Genomic DNA, 15,833 nt, shown 5'->3' with positions numbered 1-15,833 from the left:
TTTAGCCTTTGGTTTGGGGTGATAATTTCACAAGAGAAAAGACAAAAAGGTTGAGTGGTGGAAAAAGTGTCAGTTCCTTTTCCTTTTTTTTTTTTTTTTTTTTTTTTTTTTTTTTTTTTTTTTTAATAGAAAAAAAAGCTTGCTTCCTAGCCTCAAATAATTCAGTTACAGAAGTTCAATTAACAAAACACATCTGGAAAGAGATGCTTCTTTAACCTGCCTGATTCTTTTCAACCAGGGATTATTCTGCTGGCAATCTGTACGGCATACTAAGAAATACTTCATCCCTGACCAGAAAAACATGTGTTTGAAGATGTYTGTTACGGATTAGACATTCCTAGGGGCCTGCTGGCACCTTCAGCGGCCTCTTTTTATGCAATTAACACGGCCACGGGGAAATTGAAGTTTCAACTCGAGGCCCATCGCAGCCGAGGACGGGTTTCATAGCGACATTCCTACGCTACAGACACGTTTTCTGGTAACCTGAAGRTGACGCCGGAGCCGTTTCCTCCCTTCAGCGCGGATGACGGCAGACCCGCTCCTCCCGCAGCCCTTCTCCCCGCGGGGCCGCCGGGCCCCTCGCTGCCCGCGGCCGCCATCCGCCACCCCCTCCCCCGTCGAGGAGCCGACGTCGCGGCCTGCCCCCTCCTCCCCTCGGCCGCCGCGGCCCTACGGCCGCCCCCAACCCGCGGCCCGCCGCTCCCCGCCCGGGAGCTGCCGCCCGGCCCCAGCCCTGCYACCCGCCTCTCCTCCCGTCTCCCACGGGGCGCGCAGGGGGCCGCGCTGCCCCCCCGGCGGCCGCGGGCAAGGCTGAGGCAAGGAGGTCGGTCCCTCCGCCGGCCCGGCGGCACCGGGGGCGGAGGGAGCCGCCCGCGTCGACCAGCCCGGGCCCCCCGGCCCCTCCCTCACCAGGTGTCGCCCTTGCGGAGGGCGGTTTTGAGCAGCGCCGCGATGTCCGTGCGCTGGGTCTCCAGATCCGCCGCGCCTCCCTCCGCCATCTTCTCCCCCCGGCAACAGCGGCGGCGGCAGCAGCGGCGGCAGCAGGGGCAGGAGCGGGCCGCGCTGCATGCTGGGAGTGACGCCGACCGGGGAGACGCCCTCGCCCCCCCTCCCTTCCCACAATCCGCAGGGCGGGAGCTGGGCCGCCGCAGCCGCCGCCGCCACGCTTGCTGCCGCCCCCTAGCGGCCGGGGGGTCTGTCATGGCACCACGTGACAAGCAGCGCGCATGCGCGCGGCCCGGCCGCAGGGGCGGGCGAAAGGAGACGGGGCGCTCGGCGGGGCCGGGCCGCTGCTGCATGCCGCCGCTCGTGGGGAGGGGAGGGGAGCTCGGGGCCGCGGGACGATGACTCAGCACGGCCATAGGCTGACGGGAAAGGGAGGAGCCGGCCCCGACGGAGACGCCAGCCCTGCGCCCGCCGGGGGACGTGGCCTGTCCGCCAGGCCCCGCCCACTCGGCCCAGCCGCCCGCAGGCCCCGCCCCTCGGCCCGGCGCCCCGCAGGCCCCGCCGCCGGCGCAGCCGCTGGCCCGTGGCGTGGGCGGCGGGAAGCCCCGCGGTGCCGCGGCGGGTTGGGCGCTACGGGCGCGTCGTGGGGGCGAACTGCGCGGGCCCAGCCGGGGCCGGCGCTTCGGCCGCGCTGCCGGCGCTCAGGCAGTCCGCTGGCCTCCGCCGTGCGCCGCGGGGTGTCGCAGCCTGCTGGCTGCGGCCTGGCGCGGAGCGTCGCCGTCGCGCCCTCCCCGGGCGGTTCCAACCCCTGAGACCAGGTCTCCAAAGGGGTCTGAAGGAGGGTTGTGATGGAGACCGTGTTTCGGGGATAAAGGGCTTTTGGGATGCCCTCTTCGCTTCGCTCTCAGTGGTTTACTTTAACCATAAATGTAATTAGGTGCTGGACACCTTGCTAGCAGATGAGTGGTTTGGGTCCCTCTAATGACACAGGCAAGCACTACTGCGGGTGTAAACGTTCCCCAGATCTTTACAGAAACCACGGGATAGTTTGTTGGGTCTGTTTCAGTCGTCCTTATCAAAACCTGATAGTTGTACAAGCAGTGCAACCGGACGTTTGATACCTGACCAAAAGTTAAATGAGTCCATGTGTTAYGTGCCATTAACAGAACTCTCCCTGTTCTACCTTTCCACTTGGATATTGATTTCATCAAATCAAAACCGTATAGAAAATCAGGCTGAGGGAGTAAGTGCTGATGACAAACATCTGAAAACACTGAAAATCGTCTATGTGCCAAAGTTAAATTTTTACAAAAATTATATTTTCTTGTAAATTAGGAGAAAATATTTGTCAATTCACTATGCTGGAAAACAGCTTTATTGTTCAGCAGTTTGCAGTAAGACCAAGACCAGTTTGCTTTGCCAGAGGGCTCACCTGGAGCCACCCGTGCCTCTACTTTTTGGGTTTCCGAATCGCAGTTACTAAGTGAAAGAACTCCTTTTCCTGAATTTAGTCTATCCATGGTACAGAAACAGGTATTAGACAGACATTAGGTATTAAAAGTCTTAAGCGGAAAGGAGTATAATGTGCTATCTGAATCGGAGCTTTGCTTAAGAACTGTAAAGAAGAGACAAGAATGACTAAGTCTCCTTCCCGGATTGTTAACGCTTCACAAGAAGTAGCTGTGCCTTTCACACTGAAAMAGCACATAGTCTTCACAAGCTTCAAGAAATGTTTCATCCATGCAAAATTCTTGAAAACTGYCAGTTAGTGTTAAATCTGTATTTTYAGTAAAGCTTTCTGAGTTGGCAAGGAATTGTTTGCAAGTACATCTGTCCTAGACAGTGCCTGGGGATTTTTGCATTTTAAAACATTGGATAAACAAGAACAGCGCTGGAGATACTGATGAATGACCTCCTGCCCTCTCTGATAAAAACAAGCTTTTGTAATATAGATTTATATCTTAGCGCTTTCAATATAATTGAATTCAGGATATTGTTAATCTAGCTGAGAAAGGTGGCAGACTTTCCAGTAATCATTGGGCCTCCCTTGTTACCTGATTTCATTGCTATCTGATGAATTCTTGTAAACATGTTGCGTTGTTTTTCTACACATTGATCCTAAAAAAAGGGAAACAATTAAAATAATGTATAGCTGCTCAGACATTTAGCAAATGGGTTGCAGATAACAAAGCATGTGAGTTGATGATTCTATTGATTCCCAATACAACACAAAGTTTACGCTCTCAGTTCTTGTTTTCAAGTCAATTAGTGGACCTTGATAAAGAAACTTGTGGCTTCATCTTTTGGGATATTAGCCTGTCTGCTTCTCTCCAGGAAAGCCAGTGTACACAGTACGTTCCGTAGAAATGGCAGACAACTGTAAGTCTCGCATCAAATATACTATAGAAAAAAAAAAACCACTTCTCCATATCTTCTTTTCTTCCTATGCCTTCTAAAGCATAGCTGTAAGTTTATGGAGGAGAAAAATGTTTCAGGTTCCCTTCCCCAAAGCCCTGGCAAACACTCAAGTTACATGGTACGATTACAGCTAGGGTGACTCTTTCAATTTTCTATTTAGTTTAAAGCTGAGTCAGTTATGTAGCTTGAATATCCATGGGTACATATTTTACATATAGCATTCATACATGTAGTCAGGAAAATGCATTGGTAATTGCACTTTTGGGTGAGAAATCTGATGGAAACTCTTTTAAGGCTAGTCTTACTAGCTTAATATGTTTTAAATACTTAAAGTGGAATGGAAGGTCAATTATCAGTATCTACCATTGCTGTTTTTGTTCCATATCTTACTTTTTGGGGGATGTATGGGAGCTGTCTTAAAATAATGATAAAGTTACAAGCTTCTTTGAAGTAGTTCAGTAACAGAAACAAGAAAGCAGAAATCACAATATACTGGAGCTAYATAATGGCAAGATAAAGCAGGGCACTTGTAAGGCAAATTGACATAGGAACAAAAATTTAGTACTTTTGAAACTTGGGGAAACCCAGGGTAGCATGGAAGAAATGACRGATAGAAGCACATAAGAATATACTTTTAAGAAAGAGAAGTATGGGATAAATTTAAAAGACAGAGAAGTGTGGAAATAACATGTAATTAAGATATTCTCTCTATAGATGATTTGCTTAATTCATGTAGGTTGTGTGTAACTGTTAAATCTTTGTATGAGTTAGGTGGAATGGCAATTTCTAGATGTTATTGCAATAGCACACTATCTTTTGTTGAGACAAAAAATGCCCCCAGCATTTTAAAATTTGATAGTTCTTTATTTGGTTAAATTAATCCAACTTTATATTTTTACCGTATTTTTAGTAGTTAAGGATGTTTCAAATGAGAGAACAAAGGTTTAGACTGCTGAAGATGTGACTGTTATTTTTCTAATTTATGTAACATAGAGTGTTCAGTCTTCCTTTATCTTCTTATCTGCATGTCCTTAATCATAGATGAGAATATAGGGGAATGACAATATAGAAAAGTCCAGTGGGACCAACTGAGGATGTCTCAGAAGTCTTTCTAATTTAATGACAGTAGAAGAAATGCCAACATTTTCCCATTATTCTAATTTAAAAWTTTTAAATAGTGGAAAGTATTCTTTTTATTTGTTTTTATAATTTTCCAGAGAATTAATTCTTGATAGAACATACAAGCAATTAAAAAAAAATTAGCTAAATATGCCAAATGGAAATATTAACAMGTTGACTATGAGCCAGCATAGTCACAAGGCTCTTGTGGCCAGGAAGACCAATGGCATCCTGGGGTGCCTTAGGAAGAGTGTTGTCAGCAGGTGGAGGGGGTGATCCTGCCCCTCTACTCAGCCCTGGGGAGGCCTCATCTCGAGTACTATGTCCAGTTCTGGGCTTCCCAGTACAGGAGAGACATGGAGCTACTGGAGAGAGTCCAGTGTAGGGCTACAAAGATGATCAGAGGGCTGGAGCACCTGCCCTATGAGGAACGGCTGCGAGAGCAGGGCCTGGTTATCCTGGAGAAGAGAAGCCTGAGGGGGGATCTTATCAATGTSTACAAGTACCTGAAGGGAGGGTGTCAAGGGGACGGGGACAAACTCTTTTCAGWTGTCCCATGTGACAGGACAAGGGGCAATGGGCAGAAAYTGAASCACAGGAAGTTCYGCCTKAMYGTGAGGGGGAATCTCTTCCCTGTGAGAGTGACGGAGCMCTGGCACAGGTTGCCCAAAGAGGTTGTGGAGTCTCCTTCTCCTGTCTAACATGCTCTAGGTGACCCTGCTTGAGCAGGGAGRTTGAACTAGGTGATCTCCTGAGGTCCCTTCCAAACTTAYCCATTCTGTGATTCTGTAATGAATGTAGTTACTATCCTTTTATTGGTTACCCCTCTGTTTAATTGAAAATTTCAAATCCACATGGACTGGAAAAAAGAATGACTGAAAAACAGGCCTTTCCTATTATCTGATTTTAATGAAATGTTCATTTAAACAATAATTACCTGTTTTCACTGAGATAAYATGACTTCCCATGTCCTTAACCCAGTGCTTTTAACTAGATATCAAAAGTCTGTTTTCAAATTATTGCAAATTAATTAACTTCTGTATTTCTCTTTCAAAAATGTTTTTTCCATCTAGAATTTGAAACAAAGGAAATATTTTAAAAGGTATTATGGGAGCAGGTTTTAGTTACGATTGGCAGATGTGTCAAAACTCTTACCAGCTCCTATATTTGATTTGCGCACCACAGTGGATCCAAATTTTCTCCTATATGGTTGATAAATGAACTGCTTGTGTTTGAAGCCAAGAGGTAAAATTAAATATGTTAAGTATACACAAAACATGTCAGTTAATATAATTCAAGAGGAACAAGTTTTTAAAAAAATGATTCATAATATAGGGTTTAAGCAGTAGCTGCTGAAGATTTATGGAATCTGAGCATAATGTAGAAGTTATGTTTGGTAAGATTTGTGCTTTGTGTGCTAAAAATAGGCTGCTGTTCTATGAAAATAGCTGGTACTTAAGTGGAAGGAGATAACAGTGAGATTTATAGCAGGACCTAATATAGACAACAGAGAAGTTGAAGAAGTTAATATTGCTGGCATAAGTATATTTTTCCAGCTGTCTAAAGTATGAATAAATTGCTAGTCATTTTATTAACTGTGTCATTAAAACCAAGAGAACAAGAAGCAAAATACCAGTATAGTATGTATTAGAATAAATTCAAACTTTACATSCACAAACACATGTACATGGATTGCAACAATTAAAGCTATATCTCATTTAAGGTATATTTTCTTATACGTCAAGTATATAATTACATAAAGACATATGCTAGTACTATACTTTTTAGACGGATAGTTTCTGCTTTCCTGTTGTAAGCCTCCTTTATAATAAAACATTACTGTTACTGTAGAATATGGTAAAATTTATTCTAACCGGGAAAATATTCGAACAAGATGTTGGCAAAGCAAGATACAGCGAAAAGCACAATGTCGGTTGATCTACAGAAGGAAAAAATAATAAATATTTTGGCTGAAATATCTCTGGCATGGAAAGTTTTAAAAATTTGAAAATTCTTCAATTGCTGCTYTGACCTTCCAAAATTACTGTAGGAGATTTTGGTGATGAGAGATTTTTTAGGAGAAAAAGTGTAAAAAGTACACTGATTTCATTTCATCGTCTCTTGATGGGTCTGTATGGGAATTAATAAGAAGAAACAATTAACTTGCAGTTGTGGAACACAGGATTTGGCTGTGCTAGTGCATGTGACACAAAAATTCTTTACTCTCTGCAATGTGACCAAACTGCTTCTTGTAATAGTGTGAAGGAAAGTTACTTCTGCTTGCAGCCAGTGTGAAGCAGACATCAGTGATGGCTGTGAGCAGGGCTGTGATCAGCTAATGAGCAGACTGGAGCAGTGCCCACCAKTGCTTTAGGGAGAGTGATAAAGAAACTGTTTAAAATGCCTCTCCTTCATGTGAGGGAAAGACTAGCTTTTTGTAAGTCCGTTCTTCCCTACAGGCAATAAGGTTATTTARTGTCAGTTATTCAAGCTCTAAAAAATATTTCCCACAAAAGTGGTAATATCTGGCCCTCATAAGGATATATTAAAGGAGTATCTATAAAGCATGAATGCTTTAATTAACTGATTTGCATTCATTGCAGATAAAATGAGTTTGGATGCACCAAGGAATCAGAACTTAAAAAAAATATTTAAGCTATCTCTAATATTACCAAAAGCTATGCTGTGACTATGAAAGGAAGTAGCAGACTAATACAGGAAGGATGCAAGCTGTTACAAACAGCTAATGAACTTAAGTGGTTTTAATATTTCCTTAAATTCTTTAGTGTAAGTTAGTAACCGAATTACAAAATTTSTATCCATTTAAGTATTTTTATGCTCGAGGTTTGCTTTGGCATAATTTTACAAATACCTGAGGTTAATTCACATATGACTTGAGTACTGCTGGAGTACTTACTGAGCTTTAAGTTTTGATGCCAGTCCTKTGTGATCTTGGACAAGCCTAGATAAGTTATCTGATGATCAGTTCACTCCTTGGCAGGGATGCTGTTAAGCTTAATTAGATGATGATACTTATATCTCCATCTCTGTCTCTATCACTGTCTCCATTTCTATCTCTATCTCTATCTTTAGATATCTGTGTCTTAAATATAGACACAAATGGCCATTTGAAATTCTTGTAAATAGAGTATTGTTCACTTCAAATAGCTACAAGACTCAGATCTTTGTGAACTGTCTGATGGTTGAACTATTTAATGGTCAGATTAATAGAGGACTGGGAAGAGAGGCAGGAGACTGGTTTCTCTTCTCAGCCAGACAACTGATCTATTGTACAGCTTTCTTCCTACTTGTCTGTCACTTTATTTGTTTTATCTGTTATTTGGGACATTGCCTAACTGAGTAAAAGGGCTCTCTCTTCCCCTTATAGGGAGGAATAACTCCATGCACCAGCACAGGTTGGGGGGTGATGTGCTGAAAAATAGCTCTATGGAAAAGGACCTAGGTGTCCTAGTGAACAACGAGTTCATGAGCTGGCAATGTGCTTTTGTGGCCAAGAAGGCCAATGGTATCCTGGGCTGCATAAGAAGAACATTACCAGCAGGTTGAGGGAGGTGATCCTCCACCTCTACTCAGCCCTGGTGAGGCYGCATCTGGAGTACTGTGTCCAAGTACTGGTACAAGAGAGACAGGAGGCTACTAGAGCAAGTCCAGCACCAGGCTACAAAGATGATGAAGGGACTGGAACATCTCTCTTATGAGGAGAGCTGGGTCTGGTTAGCCTAGACAAGGGAAGACTGGGAGGGGATCTTACCAATTTCTACAAAYACCTTAAGGGAAGGTGTCAAGAAGATGGGGCYGGACTCTTTTCAGTTGTCCCATGCGACAGGACAAGAGGCAACAAGCACAAACTGAACCACAGAAGGTTCCACCTGAATATAAGGAAGAATTTCTTTATTGTGAGGGTTACAGAGCACTGGCACAGGTTGCCCAGGGAGGCTGTGAAGTCTTCTCTGCAGATATTCAAAACCCCACCTGAATGCAATCCTGTGCAACATGCTTTAGGTGACCGTACCTGAGCAGGAGGGTTGGACTAAATGCTCTCCAGAGGTCCCTTCCAACYTCAACCATTCTGTGATTCTGTGATTCCTCTGTGAATGGTCTCTACCATGATTGGATTCAGGGGGTCATCTAGATCCTTTATTTAACATAAATAGTGGGAAATTAAAATTTTGAATTATTCTTACATTATGAATAAGGATTTCTTACACCAGATATTGATGTTAAATKAATTATTTTGTGGGTAACACAATACTTTATTATAAATTGATCTAAATATCATTCTCCTGGAATATATGTAGAATACGTTTTTAAGCAAATGACTTTAGACCTGTTCCCATTTTCACTGAGCTTCATGGAACACATTCTAAGAGAAGAAATATAATATGACTATTTTGAATCTTAAAAAATAAGTGGAAAATTATCTGGGAAAGAATAGAAATTACATCAAAGTAGCAATGGAAACACATTCTGGGTGTAAAATGAACAACAAATATGAAACGTGAAAATGGTACAGTAGAAGTGCATATAATTGAGTTAGGATGGAAATTTGATAATTGATAGAGGAAAGAGGTATGCTGYGAAAAATACTGCAGACTGTAGCACATATTGCAATTAGACTGATAGATTTAAGTGTTAAAATATGGTTCTATGGCAGTTAACTAAAGAACTTATTTTATGTCCCCAGAATTGTTACACAGTATAATTTGTCTTTTCAGTACCACACAGAAATGTGGCAGACTATCTGAAATAGTGATYGCATTTTTTTATTACACTCTAGAATTAGAGAACATGACAATGAAGTTAGAAGAATCCATAATGATATTTTGAGTAAAGGGAGTTGCAGGTGTTTRGCACCTCTGGAGGCTATCCTTTAGCAGTAAGTTGTGACTGATTTCTCAGTTTCTTTATCTCTAGAATTTCAGATGACTTTAAAAGKTATGAAAGAGAATAGATATACTGTGAAAGTCTCCCTGCACTGCTTCAATATACTAATATGAGAAAGGGAAGTGTATTTTGTCTTAGTTCACCATTTATGAAATTCATCTGAGCTCACTGTAATATTGAAATGTTAGCGTCTGGTCTTAGCTAGCTGGTCCTTCATCTGTCATTGGAGAGAGATGATCTCTTCTGAAGGATGATTCATCCTGTCTGAGCTAGAGTGAGATAAATCGCTGTCCAGGGATGTCTTTCTGGTGTTTATAAAGGGAATTTAGAGAAGGAGAGAATGACAGTTAATGCTTGGTGAGATGAATTCTACTTCAAGTGCCTTCTGAATTTTGAGATCCAAATTTGAGACTGAAAAGTAACAAGCACTGATGTCCAAATAGCTCAGAAGTTATTGAGTAGTGATGGCTCAGGGATGGTATTCTGGCTTGTATTCTTTCTAATGTAAAATAATTGCTTTTTTAAAAAAATAAACCCAAATTTATTTCTTTCAGTCATTACGTATCCTCTCAGAAGAGTGAAACATCTTCTCTATCTTGTAAAAAGCTAAACACCTGGATAAAATGCTAGCTCCTGGGAAAAATGCTATTGCCATGACTGCTGAAATGGTGGCTTCACTTGTTTTCTAATGAATCTGGCTTGTGCACTTGTGTTTTGTACCAGCATTATTTATTGAAGATTTCTGTCTTTTTAATTTTATGCAGGGTAAAATCTATATTAATATTCATTTCTAATCAACTTTGGAGAAACTAGAAACCAGTCTGTATTTATGTCCATTTTGAAGCTGTTCCTGTGTGAAGATGATTTTAATTTGCAAAGAAGTTCTTTCTACAGGATAAAGGCAACAATGACATTAGGCTGCTGACTGATAAATTCAGGCCAACACTCCCAATTAAAAAAGGACTAGGTATCTCTTTAGTTAGAAATAAGAATTACAGACAAGAACAGGCAAATCTACCTCACATAAACTGTGAAGAACTGAAAAGTTAAGCTTAAATTAGGGGCTAATCTGTGCATCCTGCAAAGCAAATTAATTTGCACACTTTTATGGTTTATTTACTTTAAGGAGCTACCAGATGCACTTCAAAAGTATTTTTTTATATATATATATAGCTATCCCTTGGAAAAGAGAACTTCTAACTAGTACTTTCCAGAATGTCTTATTTGACCTTTCTTCTTGCTCCTATAGTATTTTTAACCCTCAAAATAGTGAAAAGAGTTGGAGAGAGTTCACCAGAACTCCCAAATCAGAGACAGGCAACCTCCAGTGGGGAAGGGATAGCCTTTTCCATGAGGCYGTCTGTATCTAGAAAAGGACATGTATCCACTGGAAAAATCCAATTAACTGGTGAAATAATGGAATATTTTGAAAAATAATTCYTCTCCATTTCTCAGGGTTTCTTTTTCCTAGCATTATAGTCTGTTAATGATGTTAAATGCTGCTTATTTTAGTTGATAAATTGAAATAGTTCAAGGTGCCTTTTCATAGGTCCTGTTCACAGTGTGCATTTATAATGTGCAGTCAGGGAAAGGTATAAAAGGTTGGATTTTTGGGAAGTGCAGGAATCCCAAGGCACATTGCAGGGGTCGGCTTTAGGTCCGAGGCCTCTCARTATCTGTGGAGAATAGGCACTCAAGAAAAGGGACCTCAGAAATACATTGGCATGAGAACCATCTAAACTAGCCTGGGATTAAGCATGAAAACTGACAATTTCAGTAGGAATGGTATGTGGTATGTGGAAAATATGAGACACTTTGATTTATAACTATTTCACAGGCAGGTTCCTTTCTTGAGAAACGTAAGCAATGAATATTCTTTTAGAGTTAAGCACTTAAATCATTTTCTTAGGCATATGTTCTTCTGGTATAACCCCTCCACCCCCAAAACCAAAACAACAAAACAAAACAAAACAGGGAGAATAAGACAGACAAACTGTACAATGGCCAGACACTTACCTGGAATATTTGAGTTCTTTTTTAAGTCGCTGCCCTGCTCTCATCAGATAACAAAGGAGAGCCCATGGCTTGRCTTTGCTTCGGAGAATGCCCCTCTGTGCCGTGCGGGCAATCCAGCTGCTGGGGATTTATATGTACGGAATTGAATGGGAGAAGTGGCTTACATGGAAATATGAAAGAAGAGTATGGTAGGAGTCAAAACACCGAGTCAGGCTCAGCCCTGAGGACTTGACAGGTTCCTTCAGCTTTGGGTATCTGAGGTTTTGGCATAAGCTMAGCCTCTCTACAGCTTCTTAGCTGTGGTAATAGCATTAGTCACGTCACTTCCCAATTGCTGTGTGGCAAAATGTTAAACGTCTAGGGACTGAACGTTTGGACACTCAGGAATGTTAGCTGTGCTGAAATGTGAGACCTAGTAGAAGAAATCCAGCTGAAAGCAAGAATATGGTTTATATGCCTCAGATACAGACAGCACATACACACTGACAAGCAGACCTACGTGTCCCAGGCAAAGCTCCTAACTTTTTTCTTCTTGTGGCCTAACAGCGGCTTGATCTCAAATTGCCACAAGGTACCTAGGAAGAGCTAAATTTGATGTATTTCCTGCAGCAAGCAATAGGTTGGAAAGCATCAAGTGGAGCTGGGGCGCTCTCCCACCCAAGAGGTGCACAGCTTTTTAGCACAGGCTTGAGGATTTACAGTGGAGGCAGTGAGAAAGTCTAGCTTTGACAATGTGCTTACTAGTGTAAACAGATGCCCTTATATAGGTCAGCAGAGGTGTCTAGGCATCTTTTTACCTCTCTAGATACCTTATGTACTTGAGTACCTTAATCCCAATCTATATTTTATCATTATATTTGAGACAAAACRTAACTCTGGTGCTTTTATCTGCTTCTAACTACATGTATCTGTGTTCTGATTTTATCTTTTTGTTATCTGCCACTAAAATAAATACAAATTATTTAAGAATGTGATACATTAGCAATGGAAATATAGGTCTTCTATTCCTTATTTGGGAGTTTAATGTAAGTGCTCTAGGTTATTCAAGACTTCCCTTGAAAGAAGAGACGTGAAGCACTTCAAGAGATGTTCAGTCAGTGTAGGTCAGACTCATGTACCTTGTTCAAATACARAATTATTCTACTGTTGACATTCACCCTGTAATGTAATCAGAAAGATTCTTGATTGACRGCTAACACTGTAAAATTAAATTCTTTCCGTTTGAATTCACAACGATCTTCAAATAAATAATAAAGGAAAGTTCTTGGGGCTTTTTTTTGGAAATGGTGGTGAAGAATGAAAGGTGACTTAAAAGAACTTTGGAACAAAGCTGCCTGGCAAAAACGTGCTGTGAGAGATTAAAAATGAAGCCAGAGGAGTGAGTTGGAGCTGGCAGACACACGGTGGCAGCAACACCTCAGCCATTGCAAAGAGCTGGGCACGTTCAGAGCTTCTGCCTGCACRTCTCAGAAACTCCTCACATTTCTATCATGTACCTTTTTGTGAGTCACCTCCCTATTTTCCTTTAGCAAAGGGCTAAAAATACACCTAACAAAACACAGGACAAATTACTGGAGAAGTCTTGCTCCTAAACCCAGCTGTGGGACCAGATTTCTGAAGTGGACTGCAACCGGAGACAGCACAGAGTTATTGTTGGCCTGAATATGGCCATGCTCATACTTAAAAAAAAATCATTATTTTACATATAATATTTACATATGAAGTGACACAATTTCCAAAGTGTTAGAGAATTTCCCTTGATTATATTACCATCAGGGAGAAAACAGTAACCTGGCTGAAGAAAGTGRCTGTGTTCTCAGCATTACCTTTCTCAGCAGGCCTTTCTCACAGAGCTGAGGACCCAGAAGAAAAAAAAAAACACAGTAGGAGAAGGTTACTGTGGATAATTTTTCCCTCTTGAGGTAAACACTTTCAGCATATTAAGTTTGCAGTCCTTACAACACTCCCCCCTGCAGCTTGCTATTTGGGCTGATCTATGTGAATACAGAAGAGAATATAAAGTGCAAACAGGTGCTTAAAGCTAGAAACGGCTATGCTAATGATGAGGCGGTGGTTTCTGCTCTGAATTAAATGCATCTTTTGCCATCCAGATTTCTGCAAGTGGGCCCTTTTGGTTGATCTTGTTTAGCATTACTTCTGAGAAGGTGGTGTCTTTTTACCTCCCCAGCTACCTACAACCTACATCCATTATTTCTTCAAACAGAAATTCTGGAATATGACCATGGCCTACACATGACAAAAATAAAAACTTCAACTRGAGCTAAATATAGATTTAGCAGTTCACATTCTTTACCAATAACCAAAAAGCCGATAGAGCTATGGTCATTTTTCCTGGCATACTTAAAAGTGTTGGCATCAGGTTTGGGTATGCTTAAATTAGAAAGCCACTATATTTTTGTTGTATTTAGCTGCGTTTTCCATTAGTTTAGTCTAGATGAGATAATGTAGTTTATCACGCTCACAGGGGGAAAAACATTTTGCTTGGTCATTTATTCTTCTCTCTTGATCTGTGACAGCTCAAGAGTGTTTATTTTCAGTGTATGCTGGAAAATCTTTTTTCCACTTCTTGTCTGCTTGTTAGTCTGTTTAAGGAATGGTAATAGGGCAGGCAGGGAAACTGCTTTTAATGTGTTCAGACAATTCTAATGGGCCGGTCTGACTTTTTCTTTTTTTTTTTCTTTTTAATGAATGAGATGTGCATTTGGAGGCTTGTGTTAAGTACCTTAAAAACATTGTCTCATGTTAAACTATGGCATTAAAATTTCATATATCTATCAGTGTTTATGGTAAAATGCAGATGCTTCCATTTAGTAAGTGGATCCATTGACGTTCAAAGATGTGCACTGTGTAACAAGAGGGTTACCCTGGAAGAAGGGCAGACGTTAGTGGACACTAGGATGAAAGCTGTCATTACCCAGCAATACCTGCAACATTGACAATACAGGAGAGGAGTAAGGAAGGATTTTTAAAAAACTGTTGCTAAGTCTTTTTGATAGTATATCCTCTCAAGTCAGGTAGGATAAACAATCATTGTAATACAACACAAACAGCTTCACAATACAAAAGGATTAATTTGAGTATCTAAATAATAGCTAATAAAAACCTCATTACACTTAGATTTTAAGAGCTAGACAAATCAAAACTTAAAATGTGWTGGAAAAATAAAGCAAAGCTAATTAACGTAGTAAAAATGCATACAATCAAAAAGAGCTGGAGTAAGCACAAGCTTACAAGAAGCAAAAAATGCTGAGGATTTAACCTAATTCTTGTTGAAATAATTGTAGAAATTCTGAGCAACATCAGCTGGTGCTACATCATACACAAAGCAGGCAAATCTGCTATTCTCTTACTGCTATCAATGCTGCCTCTTTTGCTGTACCAGAAAAATGTGGAAACTTGATKTAAAGGATGTATATTATGTTAGCTACCAGCTCTTTGTTTTGTAAAGAAAGGAGAAAAGAGGAGCGAGATAACCCACTAATATGTGATAATAGGAATTAGGGTTTCATCATGCACATTTCAGCATATTCCATAAATTCATTAACTGGTAGAAAAATGAGGAATCATCAGAATGCTTAATAGAACACTTAAATTACCAGTGCAAGTTCAGGTGTTTAAGTACTTCTAGCAGACCTATACTATAGAAAAATGGTCTCATATATAAATGGTCTCATTAATCTGAACCTTTAGTAGATTAAACTGTCCTTGCATTTTCTTTGCTAAGTTTTCTATGGAAGCAAGTCTTGTGCAACCACAGTGTCTATGTGCCCTTATGGCTTTGCACTCCCAGCTAATTTCAACCAAATTTCAGAGATGGGTAGTAGTCTTAAAGGTGTTCAGTTACAATAAAAACAGATGCCTGAATAGAAGAGAGAAAAGCYGCAAGTGCTTCAGTCTGAAAAGCTGTCCCTTGGGATCACTTTTACACAAAAGAGAAAATTTGAAGTGCCTGAGCACTGCAAAAGCTTCAGTCAACCATGAGGTGAAGTCCATAGGCAAGTGGACTTCGTTAGTTCCAGAGCTCTCAGAGATTGTTATTATTCAGTTTGTTTAGCAACTTCAAATTTTAGATAGCACTCAGTCTTTTTTACATTACCTTAAGCTTAACAGGGTGTTAGATCTTCYGCTTTTTATCTATGTAAGGCTACAATGACAACAACAACAAAAAATAACCCCAGCTTTCCCTAGGTACTTTTCTCTCKGTATACACATGCATATATGTTACAGGAAAGAAGGAAGAGAGGAGGAAGGGGAAACATAAAAGAACTAAAGTCCTTTTGCAAGACTTCATAATGCGTTAACTATAAAGTATGTTTTCTGCCTACTGACATCTAGCGGCGAAATCTCTTAATAACAGTATTTGGTTATTTTTCAAGAGTACCCTACACCCACAACTCTGAAGGCTCCTC

The 15,833-nt window shown here is 41.1% G+C and overlaps 1 protein-coding gene across 1 annotated transcript in view; it reads right to left on the bottom strand.

The window, feature by feature from the left end:
* The window catches only part of USP15 (ubiquitin specific peptidase 15), a 63,648-nt gene extending 62,550 nt beyond the window's left edge, over positions 1-1,098 (bottom strand). The window contains exon 1 of the mRNA XM_085323826.1: positions 910-1,098. Coding sequence (XP_085179952.1) covers positions 910-998 — 89 coding nt within the window. The 5' untranslated portion in view covers positions 999-1,098. The remainder of the gene's footprint in view (positions 1-909) is intronic.
* Between the last annotated feature and the right edge of the window lie 14,735 nt (positions 1,099-15,833).

This window comes from Rhea americana, unplaced genomic scaffold (assembly GCF_003343005.1).
Source record: "Rhea americana isolate MKP2758 unplaced genomic scaffold, rheAme1 scaffold_88, whole genome shotgun sequence".
In the NCBI taxonomy this organism is placed as follows: Eukaryota; Metazoa; Chordata; class Aves; order Rheiformes; family Rheidae; genus Rhea; species Rhea americana.
This window is presented reverse-complemented; position numbering and strand designations above follow the sequence as displayed.